The 25,918-nt window shown below is 42.1% G+C and overlaps 1 protein-coding gene across 1 annotated transcript in view; it reads right to left on the bottom strand.

The window, feature by feature from the left end:
• Positions 1-2,630: 2,630 nt before the first annotated feature.
• Positions 2,631-25,918, bottom strand: part of LOC308330898 (coiled-coil domain-containing protein 148-like) — a gene marked incomplete at its 3' end in the record, with an annotated part of 28,655 nt that continues 5,367 nt past the window's right edge. Inside the window, exons 4-15 of the mRNA XM_080785971.1 lie at positions 25,142-25,245; positions 23,951-24,042; positions 23,650-23,801; positions 18,256-18,351; positions 17,965-18,146; positions 16,357-16,495; positions 12,679-12,885; positions 6,206-6,346; positions 5,128-5,246; positions 4,342-4,459; positions 4,022-4,159; positions 2,631-2,777 (exon numbers count right to left, since the gene is read on the bottom strand). Of these exons, the coding sequence (XP_080642097.1) occupies positions 2,631-2,777; positions 4,022-4,159; positions 4,342-4,459; positions 5,128-5,246; positions 6,206-6,346; positions 12,679-12,885; positions 16,357-16,495; positions 17,965-18,146; positions 18,256-18,351; positions 23,650-23,801; positions 23,951-24,042; positions 25,142-25,245 (1,635 nt within the window). The remainder of the gene's footprint in view (positions 2,778-4,021; positions 4,160-4,341; positions 4,460-5,127; positions 5,247-6,205; positions 6,347-12,678; positions 12,886-16,356; positions 16,496-17,964; positions 18,147-18,255; positions 18,352-23,649; positions 23,802-23,950; positions 24,043-25,141; positions 25,246-25,918) is intronic.

Genomic DNA, 25,918 nt, shown 5'->3' with positions numbered 1-25,918 from the left:
GGTGGTAGGACAGACATTCTGGGGCTGGGGAGAGAGTTAAGAGATCAGCTTGGGATGTGGGAACACAAACAATAGTATATGCACAAACTTGGAAAACTCCACAACAAGTGCTTCAGGATACAGATCACGATTACAGAAAGCATCGCCTTCTCCATATATGGCGAGTGGTGACTGCCAATTATTGCAGACACTGAACAGAACTCTGCCGATGCCTTAACTCTCGGATTGGGCATGCCTGCAATCTGCAGGCCCCTCACGACTGATTTATGGACATTATACCGAGGCTTCCAAATATGAACACAAGTAGTTTACATTTGTAGCCAAGTTGTTAGCATCCTTAAGACGCTGGTACTTAAGCACCTTGGTAAGGAATGCCTCTTCCAGACTGTGGTCAAATGTACATGCCACTTCAAAAATAATCACTTCTCTACTGTCCTCATCAGCAACAACAATATCTGGTGTATTAGCTGTGACATCTGAAAAGGCATAATTTTCATTATTGTGCATGAACATGACAGTTAAAACACGTGAGTGCTTATACATTTTGGCAGATGATGAAACATATGAACTTATGTCCTTAGGCTTAGCTAATAGGTCAACAATTCTGTCGTGCCTAGCAATGTACATTCCATTATATACATAGCAGCCATTAAGAATATGTGACAGTGTTTCTGTAACTGGAGTGTGGTCATGGTGCAGACAATGAGGAGGAAACGTGTTAGGGTACCACAGAAAGAGATTGAGTCTGGTTGGAAGGACCTGTAATCTGGCTTTGACTGTAAAGGTGACTATATCTTCATAAACTGCATAATTCTTGAATATTGTATGAGATACGGTGTGGTCTGCATCTGGAAGGCAAGCTAGCTTCCCCTGTAGTTTTAAACCAGTCCAGTGTTGTAACATTACAAGGTACATCCGTGCATTGACTGGTGATATGGTGTTCCGTATCAATTACAGTACTCCTTACTGAGACACACACACACACACACACACACACACACACACACACACACACACCGTATCAATTACAGTACTCCTTACTGACACACACACACACACACACACACACACACACACACACACACACACACACACACACACACACACACAGAGCCCTATTTTCATCATCCCTAAACTTCTTTGTCTTTTTTTGTATACTATATTGAAAAACACTTTTAAATAGTTCAAATAGCCGATCTACAAGCTCAACAATCTACAGTACATGCAATGCTATTAGTAGCAAGAGGTCAGCTGGCAGCTCATTGGGACCGGAGTAGCCTATGTCCCACAGCCTGGGGCAGGCCGTGCAGAGAGCACAGAGGGGGCAGGTGCCCAAACCCCAGAATAGGGACGATTTTGGAGTGCATGGCACGCACGCCGGATTTTGGGGTAGTCTTTTTGTGGGGATCCCTTGTGCCATTTCACATCAGAAATTAACTAATAATCATGATAAAATGGCACGATTTTTTTCTACTCAGTCTGTGTCTCATAGGAGGGCTGTGGGCAGTTTAGAAACCATCTTCCAGTGACATCATCATTAGGCAGATTTTTTTTTAAACAAGATTCTTTTACAAAAATGTTTACATTTGCATAATCGTGAGAACGATGGCTTCCATTTTCGCATTGCAACTTTTCAGGACTAGAAAGCCTGCAGTTTCTATTAGCTTGTATTGCCCATCGATGATGTCACTGGAAGACGGTTTCTGAACTGCCCACAGCCCTCCTATGAGACACAGACAGAGTAGAAAAAAATTGCGCCATTTGTTCATGATTATTAGTGAAGACCTAGTATATGAAGATAGGTTGAAAAGTGGTGAAGTGGTCCTTTAAAAAAAACATTGGATGTCTTATGGTTATATGGTAATGAAGCAAGATGTTCCACAATAACTTGGCCAATGTCACTAGACAGTAAAATAAATACATTTTAAATCTGTACATGCCTGGCCTGGGGAACCATCCATACAACAGTGACAACAGACCCCATGGCCGCGCATGCATGCGCACGTGGCCACACATGCGCAATAACGACGAAGCTTGAATTTGGAAAAGTGAAAAATATCTGTCTGCACATGGTGCCCGTGTGCATGTTCGTGTGCATGTTCAAATCAATTGCTCAACCCACCCACTGAGGAGAAAAACGTGTTCAGATTGACCGACAGACAGACAGACAGACAGACATTCCAAGAATTATATGTATGTAGGATAATTCTGATGAATTCTAAATTGTAAGATGTTTTTTTCCCTCCTTTCCTGTAAGACAAGATACACTAAATTGTAATATACTTCCTTGGTTCTCAGTGTAAAAAACATGAAGGTACATAATAGCCTACACAAAAATACTGACAATAATCCATACATTTTATTCATAGGAAACATGTACCATTATGTCTATATTTCAATGTTTGAGAATATCAGCATTTTTCTCAATGATGAGATTGTAGGGTTTTCTCATGATACAAAAACAATATAATTTAACATTTGTACTAAGCAGCTGTAGAAAACAATTAAATTATTCTGTGCTCTCCAGTGAATACATCCAAACTGACAAATTGCATTTTTACACACCTGTGAAGGTAAAATGCTACCAAATTCCTTGTGCTACAAAAGATAGCTTCTTAGCAAGAGTTGAATTAAGAATTCATGAATGCTGACTTGGTGTCCCGTCGCGGCGGTTTCGTGGGTTTGATACCAGCCAAAACCTCTTTGGCATACTGGGTGTGGTGGAGGCCTGCTTCCCGAAGAGCCTGTTCCACCCGCACTCTTGGGTCAGACACAATCTAGAAAACAGATACAGTAAAAATGTAATCTCATACACTAGTGTGCACTGATTGACTGGTCAGCCTTGACGGTTTAAAGGTTCATTGGAGGAAAAAGGTTTACCTCAGTCAAACATTGTTGTGATCACTTATGTAAAGTGCGTGATAGTGTCTCACAGAAGAAGCCAAACAATATCCAGCGCTGCACACATCACCCAGTGTTCTTGCTGTTTGTTTGCACTTGATAGTACCAATGTCTATGTACACATTTTGTATCCTGTGCAATGTGCCTATGACTCTGAGAGTGACAGACAAATAAACAGTGGTGGAAAGTAATTAAGTACATTTACTTAAGTACTGTACTTAAGTAGCCTACAATTTTGAGTTATTTGTACTTAACTTGAGTACTTCCAATTCACAATACTTTTACTTCTACTCCACTACGTCTTGGGTGCAAATATTGTCCTTTTACTCCACTACATTTATTTTAAAACTTTAGTTACTAGTTACTTTGTAGAGTTTGATTATTATTAAAATATACATGAAACACTTCAGCCCTATACATTTTGGCCATTTGAAAATAGCCGATCTACAAGCTCACAGTCACAATGCAGCGCAATTGCATTGCAATCGCACTGCGACGCATTGAGAGCTTGTCGACCTGCTATTTTCATAATATTTTATACATTTGAAAACTTGAAATGGGACATTCTGCATACTGAGTACTTTCTACTTTTGGTACTTTAAGTACATTTTGATGCCAATACTTTTGTACTTCTACTCAAGTACATTTTGACTCCCAGACTTTTAAGTTGTAACAGGAGTATTTCTATATTGCCGTATTGATATTTTTACTTAAAAAACTTTTTTCACCACTGTCATCATAGCATAATGATCATCATACTGCTCACACACCTCGCCTGTACTGACCCTACATTTATGTTTATACTTCCATTAAGGTTTATATTATATTTTATAGCCTACTTTCCTCCTCCCATCTGCATGCTGTATATGTTCTTTTTTAATTCTATATAAGAGTAATGCATCAATGCATCGACTTATGTATACATATATAATACATTGGCGCATACTGTAGACAAAGAGGCAGAGAGATCTGGAGAAAGGGCAGTGCAGTGTTATCAGCTAGGTAGCTTGCAAACATACTGTGGGGAAAGGAGTCACCAGATTGCGGTATGTTTTGTTTGGTGATGTGAAATCATGAGAACATAAGGTAAAGGTTGTTTCTAGGCCTCGCAATAGCTCACTTGGATGTCTGTATACGTGTTGATGCTATACAGAGGTTTGTGCAGCACAAACTCATCCTGCTCGAGACGCTGTCGGCTCTTCCAAGCCTCTGTGTGTCCCATCATCCTCGCTGGGTCTGCCTCTGCCACCACCGCCACCTGAAATTAACAAGAAAGCGTTCAATATTGTGACATTACTGTTGACATGACTGTCTTCTTACTTTCCGCCAAAAGGTGGCAGTGGCACCCCAATTCAGCTCTTGGAAGTGTCTAAATCTCCCAGTGTGTCAAGTGAACTGAATCAGTGCAGGTGAAAAGGTTAAGGGCTTATAATGGCCCACCTGATTCCTGAGAGCCTCCAGACGATTCTGCCTCTGCTCTTCTTCTTTGAGGCAGTCCAGCTGTCGAGCCTCCCTCTCCTCCTTGCGACGATGCAGCATCCCCTCCCGAAACTGCACCCTAAGGGGCCGCAGAGAAGACCTACATCAGACCACCTCTCCACTTTCCACCACTAACATCACCAACTATCTCTCCTAGTCCTGACACATCATGCGCCTCAGGCTGTAGTGTGGAGGCATTTATGAATTTGCCGGACTACAGCTTCTCTCCCATTTTCTTTTTTTTAATGTTTTTTTTTTGTGGCTTTCGCCTTTATTTTATATATTTTATGGAGGGACAGACAGTAGGCTGACAGGGAATGGGGAGAGAGATGGGGGGAAGCCATGCAGTAAAGGCCGCGGCACACTGCCAGACTGGATTACCAGAAAAGGTGCCTGGACCACTTCTCTCCCATTATTGACCAATGACCATCATCTCGCTCTTGACCCCTTTTTACCGGCCTGCGTTGCCCGTGTCTCATCATCATAATCACGTTGGTGGAAAAAATGGATTTTCCTATTCTGAAGGGCATGAATCAACAGTTCAGAGTCAGAAACGTTTGAACAGGATGGTGACCCTATACTTTAAATCAATACACCCACAAGTCAAAGGCTAAACAAATTAATGTTTTAGCTTTAGCTTTAATGAAGCTGAAGGAGGTTGCTGTAGTACTGTCTGGGTTCTCCTTCAGTAACCTTGACGCAGTATTGCTGCAACCGAAGCGGCAGGTCCCGTGGCGCAACACTCACCTTTCCTTATCTTGCCGAGCCTGCTCTTCCATAACGGCCCTCAGCTGGGCGAGTTTCTCCTGGTCCCCCTTCTCCAGTTCCTCCCTCCTCCTCTGCTGCTTTAAATAAAAGTGCCTAACCTGAGAAGAAGACAAACATTCACAAAGATTGACAACGAAAGGTTAACGACAACAATAACAGTGGCAGCACTTCCCCGTGAGTCGGCTCCGGAGGAACTTAAAGATCTTCATGTCCTATTGATTCTGACAGCACCGAAATCAGATAGGAGTAAATAGAGAGAATGAGATGATATTTCATTGTCTGCCAGGCCATTTGTGCCAAATTATATGGAATCCAATGCTGCCTAAATGCTCTCATTAATCAGAGAGCATCTCAGGTTGCACATGGCAGAACCCCTTAGGACGGAGTTAATGAAATGGACACACAAGCACTCCAGTGCACTGTACACACTACACACTCTAGCACAAAGAAACATTATCAGTTTGAAGAACACATTTAATTATCTTAAATTCAAAGTAAAAATACCCTAAAACATTAAAAAAACAATTTGTGGGGTTGTTTAAAATGTTTAAGAGTCCATCGAGTCAAAACATTCTAAACCCCATAAACCACACAGGTTATGTAAGCAAGTTTACATCGTAGCTCAGTTTACGAATTAAATATTTGAACAGTCTAAATGACAGCTGTTAGTCTCGCAAGCTACACGCTGAGAACAAAGGCGTTTTTACCTGTATCATGTGATGATGTGATCTCTGAAACTGATGTACTTTACTTTATAAATGTATTCATGCAATATGGTAGCTCTGTTCCATAGCTCTATTGCATTAGAGCTATGTTACTATCAACTTCCGCCGCTCGCATGAATGCAGACCAGCCTCTACTCTTTAGTGTAAATAAAAATAATGTTTTTGCTACTCACCAAAACAAAGGCGGGTTGTGTCAATAGAAAGACTACTTTCCTTAGTGGAAGCACTCTGAGACCCCCACCACACGTATAAACTGTACTTTTTGGCCAAAAAGGGATTTTGTTTCCTGGGGTCTGAAGAGGTGGGTTTTTGAGGGCAGTAAATGCGTTTACTTTTTCCTTCTGCTGTGACCTGAAGGCTGCGTCTCTCTCCTGTTCCCTCATCATCCTCTCCTGCTCTTCCTCCTGTCGTCTTTCCGCCACCGCCGCCTCCAGCCTCGCCACTTCCTCCTGCTGGGCACGCCACTGCTGCAGCTATACATGTGAACACACAGGGTTGGGGAGGTTACATTCAAGATGTAATTGGTAACAGATGACTACCTACGTGCATGTTAATTGTAATCAGTACTAAGTAATGTTCTAATCTAATTACCTTGGGTAGTTTGGATTACCACAAAATCAATAGAATACGCTGTAAATTCAAGTAATCCAACGGTTACTGAAAGTAACACACATACACACAGTCTCACACACACACACACACACACACACACACACACACACACACACACACACACACACACACACACACACACACACACACACACAAATAAAACTTCAGTGCCATTGTGACACAGTGCGGTGTGAACATTTGATGGAGGCTTTAAAACAGCCTCTCTTATTTTGCGTAGAACACCTTACTTGAACGGCACCAGAGACTATTCTCTGTGGTCCACAAACCCTACAACACTTCCTTGTCAAGAAACACTGTCACACAGAGGGTATTAAGTCTATGCACAAATACACTTACCGGTACATACAGACTAATATGTTGGTCACATTAGTTTTTACCCATTAAGATGTGAGGCCGAAATCAATAGCTCTCAAATGTTCAGATTTCTCAAAAATATTAAGAATAGCAAGTGTTGGCCTACATCTGCTAGCCAAACAATGTTGTTTGGCAGAACACAGCCATCAAAAACAGAACACAAGTTTGATAGGTGTGCATGGGGCATATATGTGTATGGGGCCGGACGTCTCTCTCTCATATTAACAATCAAAGTTGTTTGGAAGCGTGAGTGACAGGTATGCTATGCAGCAGGCTCCCGGCGGCATGGTGTGCATTGAAGTGTAACATTTCAACCCGCCCGGCACATTCACAGATCTATCAGTTGAAAGCTTAAGCAGCCCCGCAGGACGAGGCTGCACATTAACATGGCCTAACACACATTAGCACCGTCCAGCCGCGTCATCAAATCAATCATTCATGGTGCTTACTAGCTGACAAATACCAACAACTGGCTTCCCTGTTGTTTAACCACTTCAATTCTATTATTCTATTACAAAAGTAGTGGATCTACAAACATGTTCACAACACGTAGCTTGTACTGTACATCGATCTTTCCATGCCAAGAGACACTAGTGTGTAATTTCCTATATGAGGTTAAAAGGGGTCAATCCTTCCTATAGGCCTAATCCATATCCATTTGAATGGATGGGTAATTACTTAGCCTAAGATTTAGACTCTCTGTTAGGGACCGAGTTGGTTGGAAGGAGAGACACAGGGAAACGTGTTGTAGGTTTAAATTAAAGCAAAAAAATCTTTTTTTTGTGCCTCAGCTCCATTACGCACCTATGTGTGTATGTATGCATACGTACAGTACGTACAGTGTATGCATGTGTACCTACGTGTCCCAGCACGGACACCCCCACACCCTAAAGTGGCCATTAGAGTACAGTAGACTATAGAAGTCTGATTGATTCGTTTTGTCGCTCTTGTAGATGAAAAGTTCCAGAGCCTCAGGAACGCGCCCAGGGGGCCTGGCTGGTTCCGGCGTGCCGCCCCGTGTCCGAAACGGTTGAGAAATGACAGAGTTACCGTGTGCCGGTCCCTCTACTGTACTGTACTGTACTGTACTGTACTGTACTGGCACACCCGAAATCATCATATACAGTTAATATGTGCTTGTGTGTGTGTGTGTGTTAGGTTGCGCACAGGTGGTGAAAAACAACCATGCTGTTTTCGTGCTCATACCCAGCCAGGCAGGCACCCACCCAGCCAGCCAGCCACCCACCCACACTTCGTAAGGGAGTGGTTACACCACTCAAAAAATACATTTCGGAAAGCACAAAGAGAATGAAACACTCATTATGTACCGTCTGTAATTTGTCATCACAATCAAATTTTCTGTGAAATCTTCGACAAAGGGGCGCCTATTCTTATTCATGGCAGCAGCCACTGTGTAAATGTCACAATGACGAAAGAATCGTATGCATTTCTTCCTCAAAGGCTTTGTTAATGTAATTGTAAAGTAACTGTGATGTATTCTGTCACTGAGGGTTTGACATTTTCCATTCCTGCTCATTTAGTGACAAATGACTGACCACATGCATAATCATCATCACATGGATAATCTCACGCATATTTAACAATTCTTGAGTGTTGACTAACACTAACAATGGGGAGAGGACCTATTTGACCCACGCAATAACCTGGCCAATGCTTGGTACCGGAAACTGAACATGTTGCAGGCAAGCTGATGTAACGGTGTTTCGTATCGTATTTACAGCGTGTAACATCAGGGACGCTTCGACAACCTCAACAGTTGTCTAGGGTATCACCTGTAGGGGGGCACCAACCTCCCAAATAAATAAATAGTACCGTATATGTCACCTATATGGCATATATATGGCATAACATCTGGCAGGTGTGGACGGTGGGTGAGTACACTAACGGTCTGTACCAATGAAAAGGTTAAAGTCATCGGGGGGGGGGGGGGCAGTTTAGAAAGAAGAGGCAATAGAGGAAGCAATGAGACAGAAGTACAGAGGTGGCCTCAGTTGTATTAATAATACTAACACTAAAACCTATTTTGAAAGCACGTGTTCTCCTCCTGTTGCACCTATACAGGGTGCCAGAACGTCCAGAACCACATAGCAACAGGGGAGGTGTTGCTTTCACCTAGTAGAGACTGTGATTACATCAGGGAGAACATGTAGATCAGTACCGTACTGTAGCTTAGCACACGTTAATATGTAACAGTGATACCACAAAGTCCACCGGAGAACAGGCACTGAGAAAACAAACTTGCGTAATGGATCTGGATGAGAGAATATATTTTTGTACAGGGCCTTTTTCTTTGTACCTACGTATATTCTCACTTCATTTCTCTCTTCCGTTGTCGTCACCGTACTGGCCAACTCAGCCTCTTCCCACCTGAGTACATCGCTACAAGTGTCATAACCAAAATTCTACGATGTGAAATGTACAATAGCTCATCAAACATGTCTGAGAGTGAGACATCTGCGGGAGGCAAAATAAATACCACTGCAGAGGATTTGGGTTTGGGCAATTTCTTCACAATGGCCAATTAAAATCCAAGAACAAAGATTACAGCCAATTACAATACCTATGATTTACAGCCAATAATTATGGTCTCTTTCGCAGATTACCGTCTCTTGTTGCTCCAGACAGTGGAGCAACAAACTGTGGGATTTTATATATTCAGTAATCATTTTCATGATTACACATACTGTAGTCATTTGAATCTATCTTCTCTTTGTATAACCATTCACTAAAGTTTAATAGCTACAGCTGTGTGATGATCAATATCATCTGTGTCACATATATAGACGGATGCACCGCAGCTACAGCCATCTGTACAGGTCCGAAAGGTTATCGGTCGGAGCTGAAGTCTTGGCCTGTGGGACAGACTTGCCCTTCTGGCACATCATTTATACTGGGGTTCCTAACACAGCATACAATGTGCCCTAGAAGGGGAACAGGTTAGCATTGTACAGTCATGTTCCTGATGAGGTCAGTCCATCCAAGATAGCCCTCACCTCCACCAATAACCTCTCTGGCCCCAGCTTGGCAGACAGGAGGTGAAATGAGGAGGGAGCCTGGACATCAGCATGTATCTCTGGAACAGAAACTGGCATACTGTACGTGTGTGGCACTGGCACATTGTGGCAACATTTCGAGAATATCGTAACCTGGAGAGCACAATAATCTCAGCATCCCCGGTCTGCACTGCAGTCACACTTCTGCCCTCCATGTCCTCCACTATCTCTTCCATTTAAAGCAAACATTTTATAAGACACTATATGAGGCATATTTGATTGATGTCACTAATCACAATCAGGTGAATCTATTCATAGTTACCGGTAACTGTTACTTACTGAATATGTTGTATGAATCATATCATGGTCAAGTCTATCTGGCAATGCTGCACCTTGGTAAAAACCAATGTTTGCTATAGTCACAGTTATTAATTTGCCATTTCATACTAATATGTCATTTATTTGTCAAGATTCACTGTGCATATAGAGTTATGACAGCATTTTGACTGAGTCCTAAATTAAACGAAAGTACTTTTTGTGGAGGACAGTGACTTGCCAACAGCAGCACCATCCACTGCCAAAATCATACACATTCACATAATGCAATCAGAATGCAATAAAAGCATGGCTGATGTTGTGAGAGGTGGTCAATAAATCATGATCAACTCTGGGATGCTACAGGAGACAGAGGCAGCAGCTGCAAAAACAAAACATTAGCAGAGGCAGATTGAATGGAAGGAGAATCCATCTTATCCGCCGGACGCGTCACTGTGCTGCCATGATAAAGGCACTGAAACGAAAGATTGGCTGGAAACAGACTTCCATCTGGGACCCTATACACACACACTCACAGACTCACAGACTCACACACACACACACACACACACACACACACACACACACACGCGTGTGAAGGTTGAAAGTTTGGTATCTCGGGGCTGAAAAATACACGAAACATGGTTCCCTTCAGACAATTAAGGAAGTGAATTTATATTTTACAGATCAGATGTTCTCCAAATGACACAAATTCAGCTCTGATTGACTACAGTGCATGGATACACATTGGGGCCAAGTGGTTGTCAATTCATAGATTGTGTGTGTGTGTGTGTGTGTGTGTGTGTGTGTGTGTGTGTGTGTGTGTGTGTGTGTGTGTGTGTGTGTGTGTGTGTGTGTGTGTGTGTGTGTGTATCAATCTGTATACTTTAATATTGACAGTGTCTCTTACCCTGTACTAGCCAAGACGATTGATTGGGTATATGCATCTGTAAACTTGAATTATATTTGTATTTATTGCGAGGATGTGGTGTTATTCTTCTGTACTGTACCTATTGTCCTTTTGTGCCTGAATATTTTTTTTTCTTCCTGGCAACAACCCTGCATTTCAATGCCTCATAGCTCTTGAACAGAAATCATTTTTTCTCACAAATGATTACATTTATACTTATATATTTATACTTCATCATATGACAGTGTTGTACATAAGTAGCTAAAATAGCTGACCTCTAAGCTGACAGCGTGCAACACGTTTTTGTGAGATTGTAGATCTATTTTTTTTACATTTTAGAAAAGCTGCAAATGTTTGCTTGTAACGACATGCCCAAAATAGGGATACAATGGTTATAGACCAGCAGCCGGAGGTCTGGAGTGGGAATCTTGGTATATAGTTTTTTTATTGGCCTAAAATATTGTCTATATACAGTACATACATTCATGAATCCACTAGCTGACTGGCTGTCATTGAGATTGAGTTATATGTGACCACAACCTATTTTCAAATTATTATGCATTATGCTTTAAGTAGCATGTGACATGTCAAACTAGGGGGTTTTCATCATTCTAAATCCATTACAAGCATTAGTTTTGCACAAAAAAACACTCCTTGGGCTAAAGATGGCCTTAGCCGTCATCACAAATGTGATGAGGTCATATTTGGTTTGGGCACATTTGGCCAAGTGGCTATGGCCGCATTTACCCCAATGAGTGATTTTCGTGCAAAACTAAGCTAAACACTATGCTACTTAAATCATAATGGAATGTCCAAGGCATGTATCATATCACGTCATAGCTGGCAGAAACCTTGTGTGTAGACACTGTAGAGTCTTATATGATCGGCACTGTGACGCCATCCAAACTACAGTTTACAAACATCACTGGGATGTTCTTTCCATGGGTTACTTGTTTGTTGTGCAAAACCAAAGACACAAACACCCTGGAGACAGCTACATCATGCAAGCAAGACAAGGCCTTCCTTATTAGCTTGTTTGCATTCACAGCCCATCCCAAGGGGCATCTAACGTGTGAGCCACTGGCAGGCTGGTGTAATAAGCAGCCTAGTCAGTGTGTATACTACTACATGTCATGTCTGCATGCCCAACCAAGTCATTCTTAAGTAACACCTCCGCACTTGAGAGGCAAAATAATGAACTTTTGAGGTAAGTATAAGGCAAAATGGATGTAAAAAATGCACAATGTCCCCTATTCTAGCAAATGTGAATGATTCTACCATACAAAGAAATAGGGCAGAACGGCAGACTGCAGAGACTCCATATTGGCTGCAGAACACTGAGCAGGCACACTGCAGTTATGATTCTGCTCCTGAAGGAATTTATGCTCTGTAGGCAGGCATTGTACTGTGGCATAACTGCCAGCAATAATGCATGACACATAAGTACTTCTCTGAGCCATAATGTCGCTGGGCACAAACCCAGCAGTCGTCGGGAGGGGACTTTCGGCTACTGCATATATTCTAAGAGACACCGCTTGGTGAAATAAATAGTGTCAACAATATTATATTATGCACTAACTTTGCCCCTGAGGCGAGAACAGATGTGCTGCTGGTGCCGGCGATCACCGTGGAGCTCCAGCTCCTCCTGGTGGACGAGCCTGGCCTCCTCCAGTGTCAACAGGGCCCTGGTCAGCAGGTCAGCTCGGTCCCTTCGCCAGCTCTGGCCTGTCACACTCAGCTGGGCCTGGCTGTAGCGCTGCCAGTCCAAGGTCCGCTCGTGCTTCGTCTGGAATGGGGGATGGGGGAGGTCAAGTCATTGATTGGGGAGGCCCCGCACTCAAGTTGTTATGGAGTCTGTTTAATTAATTTAATTGTTGGACAGAACATTGAATTCATATAGAGAGTAAGTGCGCGTGATATCATCATCATACCCGGAAGTTATGCCGGAAGAAAATACATTCTGACCTTGACAGCCCATACAGAAAAGTCATATTTGATTGCATTAAACAATGTTAAACAACGTTAAACTCACTTTGCCACTCAATTTCCCACTACTTTATGCATGCGCATAAACCGTCTATTCTGTAGCGCAATTCATACTTTGTTCATCTATCTGTTTTTCTAGTCTAGACTCTAGAATGAATCCAGCGCAGCGACTTCATTGAGACATACAAGTCAGAAGGTTTATTATTATTATTTCCCCGGACCCCCTTCATTCATTCTCTAACAGTAATTAATTCTGCTCTGTCTCTCCATGCCTCCTCCCTGTGGCATTTAGTTCTGTAATTATAATGTGATTTATGGATTGTTCTATTGTGATATGTATCTGTGGTATATGGCATTCAATTGAAAGTTATGTTGTTCATGTAATGTCTTTATCTTGTGCACTGCTCTGGGGGGTTGTTGTTGATATAATCAGAGCTGTGTCTCGGTGCACAGGTAATCAGAGATATTAAATGAGCAGAGCTACACTGCCACACTAAATGCAATAGCATTACAATAAATGGTTAATGGTCAATCTGAGCTGAAGAATCTTAATGAACTGAAAAACGTGAGCCATATGGCCGTGCGATGAAGTATATAACTTATTCCATGTCATGTAATTTATCATGCAAACCTAAATCCATAAACACCACAGTATTGTTTTTTGCATTTATATATATATATATATATATATATATATATATATATATATATATATATATATATATATATATATACAGATGTGTTGTTGGGTCTAAACATATACCTTCTGTGTGACATGTCCTGAAGGGAAATGGTTCTGTTGTGTGAATGTGGTTGTAGTTATTCATCATTGTGTCAGCACTCATACAGAGGCAGCACCACATGGCTGCTTCATTGGAACAGAGGGAATGATATTCATCTATTGGGCTAATGGCGGCTAACTGACAGTGCGAAGGCATTAGACGGCTGACTGGTTGTATTGAAAACGAGTAAGCTGACAAGTGCCAGGAACAGAAGTGCCAGGGGCAGTCAAGCAAAAAACCTGTTTATTTATGCACATCTTCAGAACTTAAGGAATGCGTCCCCTCTTATAGTCGCTTTCCTCACTTTTGTTCTGAATTCTTTTGGTGAGCCTGGACAAAGGAACATACTGTACCTTTGTGTGTATAGCACACACTCACACTCACACACACACACACACACACACACACACACACACACACACACACACACACACACACACACACACACACACACACACACACACACACACACGTAAATATGTGATCTGATGGGCCTCATCATAAAGTGTATGTATGTAATATTTCCCTGCAGTATGTAAGCGCTGAAACATTCTTCTTTTGCGTAAAATCTCTGTGCAAATTGCAAAACATTGTATATTGCAACTATGCGCTAATGTTAACCGCAGTGCATGTGCCGTGTTAGTGTACATACAGTACAGCGGTATTGCACTGGTTTAGCTCGTGCTCCTGACACTCATCTGCAGGGTGATACCTACATATGGAGTTATCCTTCCTTGGATGAAGAAATAAAGACACCTCCCTGGAGCAATGTGGAGCATCTCAGGGGAATGTTATGAGGACATGTCCTGTCAAATCTTTGTAGCATGCATGATGCATGCGTTTGCCATCCCACTTACTTGCAATGATGAGCTCATCATCAAAACTGTAGCAGGCAGTAGCAGGCTACTTCCACCAGGAGGCATAATATGCTCCGATAGATAGGACAAGTGACACTGACTAGACTAGAGAACACAACACTTTCTGTCAGGGACACGATCAACATCTAAATGATTAACTGGGAAAATGAAACTCTGAAGCGATCACACCCACACATTGGAACAACTATCTACTTTTTGTTTTGTTTTTCACATACTGCATGATTTCAATAGAAACAGAATATCTTATTCTCAATGTTTGGGATTCAAGGAAGAAACAAAAACTGCCTTCATAATCCAACCACATCCCTTTGCTCTTTTAAAGGAACAGAGAGAGAGGAAGAACGACAATTACATCACAAAAGTGGCTCACAGACAATGTTAAACCACAGCAATGGCACTTTGTCAAGCATTTTAAATGTCTGTATTGAATTAAGTCACAAAGGCAGCCTTTTCAACACCCTTTTAACCATCCTGCAATCAAACAATGCTGTAAAGTCTCTCTCCTGCATGGTAATCTGAGAGCAAGACTGACATTAGCAGAAAACAAACATCATCATCCAGAATGATCAAATGCAGATGGAATTGGATTGTAGTAATAATTTATACTTAATTTAGATAATTCTGGAAGGGCAAAGACCTCACATGAAAAGACAGACATAATGTACCTATGCCCCCCAAAAGTTAAAGGAATACGGCCTGGGCTGTGGCTCAGCGGTCCAGGCACCTTGGCCGGTAGTCCAAGTCTTCTCTCTCCCATTTCCTGTCTGCCTACTGTCTGTCCCTCTATAAAAAATATAAAATAAGGCGAAAGCCGCAAAAAAAAATCATTTAAGTTAAAGGAATACTTCGTAGTTCTTCCACATATAACCTTCGGAGTCACGTTTGTGCACATTATAAACAAGGTTTCAACCATTTCCATTTGCAATTTGAGCTGATTAACTGTGGTAAGTGAGCAGGCCTAATTGTGACTAATAGCTGGATTAGTTGGGAGTCAGCACTCCATTGACTCTGTATCTATTTGTGGGAAAGTGAGCAAAGTGTCGTGGGATGAGAGCCGGGAAACACAGCTCTCAGTCTCACGAGCCTGCAGAGGCTGAACGATCAGGGCTCTAAATGTACGTAGCACCCAGCCGGAACTGATAGGAGGACATGCAGGTCTAAGAGTGTCAAGGCTGGGGGGGACTGGCGGTTGTCATGGTGATTTGGGGAGAAGCAGGAGTGGCGTGAGGGAGTTCTCCTGACATGCAGGCACATCCTGCAGCCTGCTGAGCAGATCATTGTGTGGTTGTATCTGTCCGTCTATCTGAATCTCCTTCTTTGTCCACGATGCTGCACTACATTGAGAAGGGAGCCTGGTACTCTCTGCATTAGCGTTATACACCGCAAGAAGGGAGTTAAAACAATATAGACTTTTGAGTGGGGGGGCTACAGGGAGTGTGGTGTGTGTGTGTGTGTGTGTGTGTGTGTGTGTGTGTGTGTGCGTGCAAGTGCACACCTGCAGTTGTACATGCCTGTTTTGCATATTTCTGTCTGTTTTATGCATAGAAACCAAATTATTTTATTCAGAGCACCCTTACATACACTGCATATAACTTTGGCAAAAGGACTCACCAGCTGCTCTCTGTTTTTATGGGGGAAGAGCCTTTGTAGCATGTCTATGTACAGTGCTCTGTGGTTAGGCATGTCACGAGGGTACTGGCCCACTGTCAGTTCGAAGCGCTGGTGGTCCAATGCAGGCCAGCCACAGAACCTGAAGCAAATTAGATGGAGAATATCTGAACATCATTACATTATTTCCTGTGACTCATTTGTGTGACTCATTTCTAGGATGTATAGATAGATACATATTTTATTAATGCCAGAAGGGAAATTCAGGTATGCCATAGTAGCTCATACAGGCATACAGTAAGGTTACTTAAAAATCACACCCAGTATGAAGTGAGCGGTGCCTTTGATGCAGGGGTTGATATAGATGAGGTAATGACACAGTAACCACAGTAACCGTGCAGACTATAGACTAATGCTAGACTAATAGACTAATGCTTCCACCAAAAACACAGCACAAAAAGAGGGGTCACTGGTTAAAACTGAGAGAAGACTTAATGTAAAAATATATTATGAATAAGCCAAAAAAAAGGGTAACGCTTCATAATAATGACCCGTTATAAAACATTTATAAGTGTATATTTGTACGTATCTAAATGGTTAATCATGGATCGTCCACAAAGTACCCATTCTGCATACTGTGAAATACAAATTTCAATCAATCACGACTGTCTGTCCGTCAATGTGGACCTTCTTACCTGTTGCAAACTACCTGGCTTGAATGATTCGCACGCAAAACAATTACTAGAATTGTCTTTCATGTTTAGTATAATAATCATTTGTTTATATAATATTTAGTATAATAATAATAATTTACAAATGTATAAAAGAAATAGCTTACTCGTGAATCGTTTACTACTTACTAATACATTATTAATTATTAATTTTTAACCATGTTTTAGTAATCGTTTACGAACGTGAACAAACTATTTGTTCATTATTAGTGATTATTTATGATTAGATTAAATGTTTTATGACAGGTCATTAATATGTCATGAAGTGTTACCAAGAAGACCATTAAAAAGGCATCAATGGGAATAATAATCATTTGTTGTTGCACTCTGTAACTAAAACTATAGTAGTCCAGTTCATAAGCCTAGCTGCACAAGCTAGCTAGCGGCTGACATCATCCAGTTATAGACAGTATACATACAGTGATAAAATGCACTATATTACCACTACTCCAAAGTCATAAATGTATGAAAGGGTGCCATGGTGGCTCAGCCAGTTAGTGCACAGACCAATATCCTCCTAGTGAGCAAGGACCTGGGTTCAAATGTCTTGTCTCACTGTTTTAAATGCCTCTCCTCTCTCTTTTCCCTTGTTTCCTGTCTCTCTACCCTACCCTGGCTTATATGAAATGAAGTATAAATGACACTTTAATAAAAATAAACCTGGCTTATTCAAGAGCTTGCTTCAAAGGGGAGAAATGATTCTGCAGCAATGCTGTAAGTCTGCTGCAATTTTTGTCTTTAGTTCTTTCTATCAAGAGAGTGCAGTGATATAGTGCATCATATTGTTTCATAACAACTGGTGCATCTGTTCCATGTGAGGAGTAACAGGAGAAAGAGAGACTGTGATCTGAAGGAAGTGTTAATAGTTATCAAATCTAACCTGCCCATTTGTTGGAGGCTGTCATGGAGACCCTGGAGTCTGCTCTGATACTTTTCAGTCAGGGAGCAGAAGGCCTGGTGCAGTGACTCTTTCAATTCAGGGTATGGGCAGTCTGCTTCTAACACCTCCCCTGGAACTTGTTCCACGTCCAGCAGATTCTCTTGGGTACTACTAACATGGTCCTAGACAGGAATTGAGTGGTTTGGAATTTTAATACCAAAAAGACAGGTTAAAGATCACTTTGAAACCAAAGCATGTCTATGGATGGGATCAAGCCAAAGCATCTCTCACCTCCAGACCTAGAGCAGCGATCTCTTCCTCCAAGGTCAGACCCTCTGCAATAAGTTTCACACTGATGCCCGCTTGCTGGTCTTTCACAAAGTTTACCTAGCAGTTCATTAAGAGATAAAACCATAGTTCAGTCAGACAACTCACGAATTGATTTAACCAATATTTATTAGAGAATGAGAATACAAGTGTGCATACAATATTAGACTTGGCGTTCGGCTCTGCTGCATTTTCTCCATGCTCGGCGCGATTAAACACCATCGTAAAACATTAAGAGCAGGGAGATAGATATACAATAAAACCCACCATGGGGAGCATAATTAACAGAGCCCACCGGTGGTGCTGGGAGCAAACATCACATACTGTTACAACCAGGAACCATTGCAGAGGAAGGCAGGAAGAACATGCAGACTGGTGAGCTTAAGTAGACCGCCCAATTGGTCAGCTGACTGCCACATCAGCGAATGACGTGTGGGACTTGCACACGCTTATACACCCACATAGTAATGCAGCATGTATTGTATTGAGTATAGTATGCGCCTTGAGCATGGCATGAACCCCCTCGAGTATGTCTGCCTGAACTAACTCCGCAGGCTACGCATCATTTAAAATTGAGGCAAACCCTATAGACCTCCCACAATGGCATGATAATGAGATGGGTATGGTTTGAACACAAGTAAACATCCATAGTTATACCTAGTTGAGGGGGGAAGAAAGATGCCATAAACAAATATCCTTCATAGTGTGGAGTCATGGCTTTCATGTCATTACATTCCCCCCACTGACTCTGTATCACTGAGACTTTACAAACATTTCCCTCATGGGATCAATAAAGGTCTGTCTGTCTGTCTGTCTGTCGTAATATACTGTAGATAGAAGTAAGCTGCTGTTCTTATCAAAATATGTTAGCACTCACCCATGTAGAACTCAAAACAGTTCCAAACAGATGCTAAGATTAGAATCAATACAATACAATCATATAACAATTCGAGTACATGTGCTGCTGGGTCTTTGACGTAGTCACATACTGATATTTGGATAATTCAGGTGCTTACTGTGAGGGTTTGATTTGATTTCGTCAGATGACGAAGACATGTTGTGGGTCGAAACATTGTCCTTTACTTTTAAAAAAATACTCTGGGAGCTGTAGAACAGTGTGCATATCTTTTTGTTCAGCACCTCCTGAAGAGGATGTGCGTGGATATTAAATATACATACATGCTGATTCTCCTACCACTCCTACTACTATTGCAACTACTGCTGCCTTAACTCTGACTCACATCGAAACATCAGTCATTCTTGTCCTAGCACCTTACTAAACTAATACAAGACACTCAAATGTCCGAGCTGCCCCAGTGTCTCCTTTAGATTCTCAATGTTGAGGCACTTTTAAATTAAAAGTCACTTGCAGGAACGCCCACGTTGGTTTCAACATCCTTTCAAATGTGTGTGTGTGTGTGTGTGTGTGTGTGTGTGTGTGTGTGTGTGTGTGTGTGTGTGTGTGTGTGTGTGTGTGTGCACGCGCGCAGGTAAGCAGATAAGGCCATTTACAAAAGACCACATGACACAACTACTGAAAGTGAAAGACAGTTTTCTTATATAGCCTAGAGACCGCAGAGACAATTCAGCCAACTGAGGCAACTCTCCTGGAAGCTGGACGACAGAAGGACTACTGAATGGTCTCATTCAGGTTGGTGTAACATCATTATTCTGTGTTTTTCTATTCCTGCTTGCATGTGATTACTCTGGTATATCTCATAATTCGTTCAATATGTTAATTTAATGAATTAAAAGAAATCACACTCGTGATCATACATCATCACGTTCCGTGCTCAGCCGATTAAATCATCACATTCCGTGGTACAAAAACACACAGCTTTGTGTGTTTTTGTACCAGGGAATGTGATGCATAGGAGGGGCTAGCGCCCTTCAAAGAGCCTCTATAACATGTTACACAATCTGTAAATTATTATTTTTGAGGGGCGCTAGCCCCACCTATATAAAAGTTTAATGTTTGTTTTAAAAACGACAATGAAGGGAATCTTGTCATCTTGTCCCTAACACAAACATTAAATGCTGTTAACAGAGAACTGAATGTTTGTTTTGTCATATAGCTGATTTATCTTCATATCATTTATGTCAGCAGCTGTATATGATGTGCGTATTGTGCTGCTGGGTAAGACCGGCGTGGGCAAGAGTGCTACTGGGAACACCATCCTGGGCAAGGAGGAGTTCATCCACGACGCCGCAGGTGACTCGGTGCCCAGCCAGTGCAGTAAACGTGAAACCAAAGTGGTGGTGGTCGACACGCCCGGGCTCTTCAACACAAAGTTGACCAACAAGGAGTCTGGCCACGAGGTTCACCCCAGAGGATAAGGAGACCATGAAGTGGATTCAGGAGACCTTCTCCAAGCTGGCTTTGAAGTACGCATTGGTTCTGTTCACTTATGCAGACGCCATCAAAATAACGTATATAGAGAAATGTTCAGCACTTAAGCAGCTAATTGGCGAGTGTTCGGGAAGTTACCATGCAGATGATTGTTCTTACCAAGACGAACCAGATTCGTCTGGATTCCAGGCTAAAAACAGTCAGTCAGTCAGTCAGTCAGTCAGTGTGTGTGAACAAAATAGAAGGGAGGAGTAGGTTATCATGCAAAGTTCAGAGGTTAAGGTCATAATCATTCAGATGTAAGGAATAAAGATATAGTTCAAGAGTTGTAGGTGCGGGCTCATGCTGTTCTCCATTAGCAACATGAAAAAGACATCTAGCAAACGTAGAAAATCCATAAAAATCCAAAACAAATAAGTACAGCAGCATAGTGCATTTGAAAAAGTTAGCATTGTGCAGTATGTTAAATGCTTTTTTTTATATTACAGTTAGCAGCACAGTATGTGAAAGTGCATTTTAGAAAGTGCAGTTAGCCAGGACCGGGATGTCCCGATTCAAGTCCAGTCCGGTTCACTTCAGTTTGAGGGGGGCATTGGCAGGGGGCACACTTTGATCCTCATGCCTCACTGCCTTGCTGTACCTCTTTCGCGACAGCAGGAGGGAAAACAGGCCATCATTGGAAGGGAAGTTGTAGTGCCTGTCACAGTTCACTGTGCACTATGTGTGTCATAATATCAATATATGTTCATATCAATTATTCTTTCTCACACAAAAAACGTCCATGAAGGACAGTTTATACTAGTAACTCAAACTTGGGACTATCTTTGCCCCTATTTACCATTTCAGGACCAATTCATTATACCAATATGCCACGCCTGTAGAATCAAGCCCTCATTGATATGCCAAAATGACCCCTAGAATCAATATGCCAAAATCTCAATGTCCTTGTGAGAATGTCTCCAGAGGAGGATCCTCGAGTCTATGCTGATTTCCAATCACATCTTCAACATACCACATATAGGCTCTAATGCAGCCTGACAGCGAGTCGCAAGTTTGATTCCCGAGCCTGACAGGCTTTGCTGCATGTCACTCCCTGTCTCCTGTCATTCTTCACTATGCTATCCCCCTAAAATACCATCTACAACTGTGGTTTTATTTGTTAAGAGCCAAGGTTAGTCATTATGTTTTCGCTCCTGTGAGTTTGTCTGTCTGTCTGTCTGTCTGTCTGTCTGTCTGTCTGTCTGTCTGTCTGTGAACAGCTAATCTCGGGCATGGAAAGATTGGCGTGAAACTTTGCACAAACTCTCCTGGAAGGCCAAGGAACCATAGGGGCAAGGAACCTCCAACAAACAAATTGTTCACATAGGCCTGGCTGTTGTAGCGCCACCATGAGGTCAATCTTCCCATAACCCCCAATAAACAAATTGTTCACATAGGCCTGTTATAGTGCCACTATGAGATCGATTTTCCCCATAACCTGCAACCACCCCAACTTCCACCCCACACCCCCAAGCCTGATGTCACCTCAGACTGGTCTGGCTCCAAGAGCTGGGTGGGAGAAAAAAAAGTGGAAGAGCCAATCAGAGTCTGTCAATCACATGGCCCTGAGCACAGATGCTGATTGTCTCTTCCACCTTTTGGTTGTTTTTACAAGGCTATAAAAACCCTTTATAGCTGGGAGGCAATTTGGCCCAAATCATCAAGATTGTGCACTTTCTGGCATGGTGTTCGGTATGTACTGTAAGTGGCAGCCGGTGGAATTTTAGATGTGTTTTGGTTTATTGTGATTTTTGTGCTTTTGCATGTTTAGTTGAAATTATTTTGATTGCTTAGTTTGATAGTTATTTAGTGTGTGATTTTGTTTTATAGAGTTGCATGATAATATATATAACCTTATTTTTCCACTGACTGTCACTAAGCAACTGAGTAATGAGGACGTTATCGTATCGTTATCGAGGTATGAACATGCGCAATAACAGTATTGCAAAAAGGCAACGGTATTGGGATATGATATATCGCCAATATATCGAGCGGTATGCAGTTTTTTGAATAATGTTTAGTTTTCAATGTTGCAACACTTAAAATATAGAATATGACATTTTAACCGCTCTCAAAGGACACCTAGGATGGCTGCAATTCAAAACAGGCCCCCATAAAATCTGAATCCCCCACCCAGCCCTTTTTCCCCTCATCTCCATTACATGCACCTAATCAACATTTTAATATATTAGCGCCCCCTCACTTCACACGGGTGTGATTTTTATTTATTTCACACTTTATTTGGCAGTGCAACATGTCTCCCATGCTAATAAAGTCCCTTTGAATTTAATTGAGAGAGGGGGGATGGGGAGACATTTAGCAGGCAGTGTGTGTGTGTGTGTGTGTGTGTGTGTGTGTGTGTGTGTGTGTGTGTGTGTGTGTGTGTGTGTGTGTGTGTGTGTGTGTGTGTGTGTGTGTGTGTGGCGGGGGACTCTATATTGTGCCTATGCACTCAGGTGGGCATGGGCTCAATGGGCCAGCAAGGCTGGAATATAAAAAAGTGGGAGCACCATGGGATTAAAGGCAAGCGAAGTGACACAAGCATGGCGGATAAAATGTCTGGTAGACGACATGACACCTCTCCCCTATAAGAATAAGGTCTGCTTTTCAAAGACCATTCATTTCCACAAACATCATGAAAAGAAAAGCAAAAGCCTTTACGGTCAAATGCTATCCAAAGTTAATTCCAGAAGCTATAGCTATTTTATTGCTAACACTGTGTTGAAGTGGTCTTGTGATCCAAATTGAAATCCTGCCACCAACAGTTGACACAAAATGCAGCGCAATTATTTTACATCAACCTTTTACATCTTGTGCCTCACTTCGTGCAGAGGTACTCCTTTAACTACCACATTTGGATCTGCTTTAGTTTAGAGACCATGCACAACCTTGCACCATGTGTCTACAAGCAGTGGGCATACAGATATATTCTCCTGGTTTTACTTCAGGTCTGCAGATAGATAGCCTACCTGTTGCAGTACTTGCTCCCAATCTGATGGACGGGGATTGAGCTGCTGATGTTGTACATCGCTGAGTCTGAACTGCAGGTCGTCCCTAAGCTGAGAAACCGGCTCCACGGTGGCAATCCTGAATGCTTCTCTCTCCCTCTCCAGGATTGGCCCTAATGGTAAGCATGGAAGAACACAAAAGCTCACAGTGAATATATGCACAGATACATACTACTATGCATATTAACTAATAACTTTGTACTGAAGTGGTATATTATTGCATAGTAGTGACTATCCGAAAACGGAGCCTGCTGCTGCCTACCATAATCTTGAAGGGTGAAGATAGCTGTATCTGTCCTACTGCATGGCTTGATGTGTTGCAGAAATTCATGTAGGTCACTTTCAGCCTTCTCCCTGTTGTAGGAAGGACAGTATGGGCATAATATTATACACACGTCACACCTTGGGGTGGCTACTTTCTTCTTCTTTGAGGGGCGACAGCCCCTCCTATGTCCAGCTTTTGGTGTATGTGCTAACACAAACTTTGTCCTACACAAACATTGAATACCATTTACAATGAGTGGACATTTTGAGTGTTTGTGTAAACACAAACATTGGGTAACACAAACATTGAAGACGAAGGTGAGGACATAAATTCTGATTGGCCGGAATTAGATGATGTATGATGATGCACGATGATAAGATCGCCACTCACTTCATACGGGTGTGATTTTTACAATTAAAATGAGAAAGAAAGGTAAATAAATACTTTAACTTGCTTCTCTCACCACACTGCACAGTGGCTAATGAATCGTAAGGAGTGTTTATTTGGCTATATGATGAAAGTATTGGCAGCAGTAGCACATCTTTATGACGCGGCTCATTACTGAAACCCAAGCTTGTGTACACCATTAACCTTGTGTGGCTCAGACACAGTCATTAGTTCGCCAACAGGCTGCACCCCAGAGCTAGCACTGTCCTTCTCACTTCACCATGCATGACACCATTGGGGTCTGGCAAAGTCCCATGCTTGTGTCTCCCTGCCTCGGCTTGCAGGGAAAAAAGTGTTACACTTTCCTTCACTTGGTGAAGCGAAAACTCCCATTTCAACCCAAGTGTACCCCTTTACAGCTTTGTTTCTTTGTTCCTTATCCTCTCCCTCTTTTGCTCTTTTGAGTTATCAGATGACATCCATGCTAAATCACCCATCGAAATGTTTTACAGGGGGCCTATTTCCTCCTGGATTGATCTCTCCCCCTGGTTTAACACTACCTCTTTCCTCTGCACTCTTTTTTCATTCAGATACACAGTAAAATCCCCAGTGTTGATTTAACTCTGAAGAGGATATCTGTCCTACTGCAGGACCCATAGGGTCCTCTTGGTTCCTCTTGTACACTCTTCAGAGTTGTTTCTTAGCTTGGATGAATAGAACATAAAAAAGGTGGCTGTGGGGCATAATGTGGATTCAGAAAACGTCTGAGGATAATAGGAAGAAATAATAGGGGACTCTTACTCAGCCTTAGCAAGCCTGCAGTACTCCCCGGCCCACACCTGTCTGTGCTGCCGCAGAGCCGAGTTCTCCTTGGTCGCCTTGGCTGCAGACAGAGTCCTCTGAACCTACAAGAGACGTATACGATTGGAACATGACTAAATAGAGTTCCCTGGAAGTGGAATTTGCCATGTAAAACAATTAATTGTATCTCCATGTAATTTGGTACTTCATGTGTTTGCTCCCCATTTGCTATGTATTATTGTTGTTTGATGTTAGCTATGAGAAGATATTCCCCTTGGGTACACAGAGTTTATCTCTAAACTAATCTAAATCTGAGATAGGGTAATAAGCCCATTAACATGGCCATTATCATTGCCATTGTTGGGCGATAGAGTCTTGAAATCAAGGTTTATGGTCCTGGATCGATGTGTTGAAGTGTTCTTGTGCAACACTAAACCAGGTTGGTGCCTTACAACCTGAGAGCATCTATGTGTGAATGTGTGCGGTGGGTGAATGTACTGGATGCACATCCACAGTGTAAGCACTTTAGAGAAAAAGCATCATTTTACCATTTCACTTTGTGAATATGACGAATATGACGAATAGAAGTCATAGCAGGAGTTAAATATCTTGAGGCAACAAGCAGGTCATATCCTTATCTCATACTCAAGTGGCAGATGCTCGCTCACTGTCTGCATGCCAAGGGAGACGTTTATTCAGGATTTGTTATTCAGACAGTATATATATGGCTCTGTCATTGAAATACTGACTTTGCAAGGCTCATGTCCCACAGGAATT

Source organism: Protomyctophum bolini (genome assembly GCF_963924005.1).
Source record: "Protomyctophum bolini genome assembly, chromosome: 16".
Lineage (NCBI taxonomy): Eukaryota > Metazoa > Chordata > Actinopteri > Myctophiformes > Myctophidae > Protomyctophum > Protomyctophum bolini.
The sequence above is the reverse complement of the archived record's forward strand: the minus strand, read 5'-3'. Positions and strand labels throughout refer to the sequence as shown.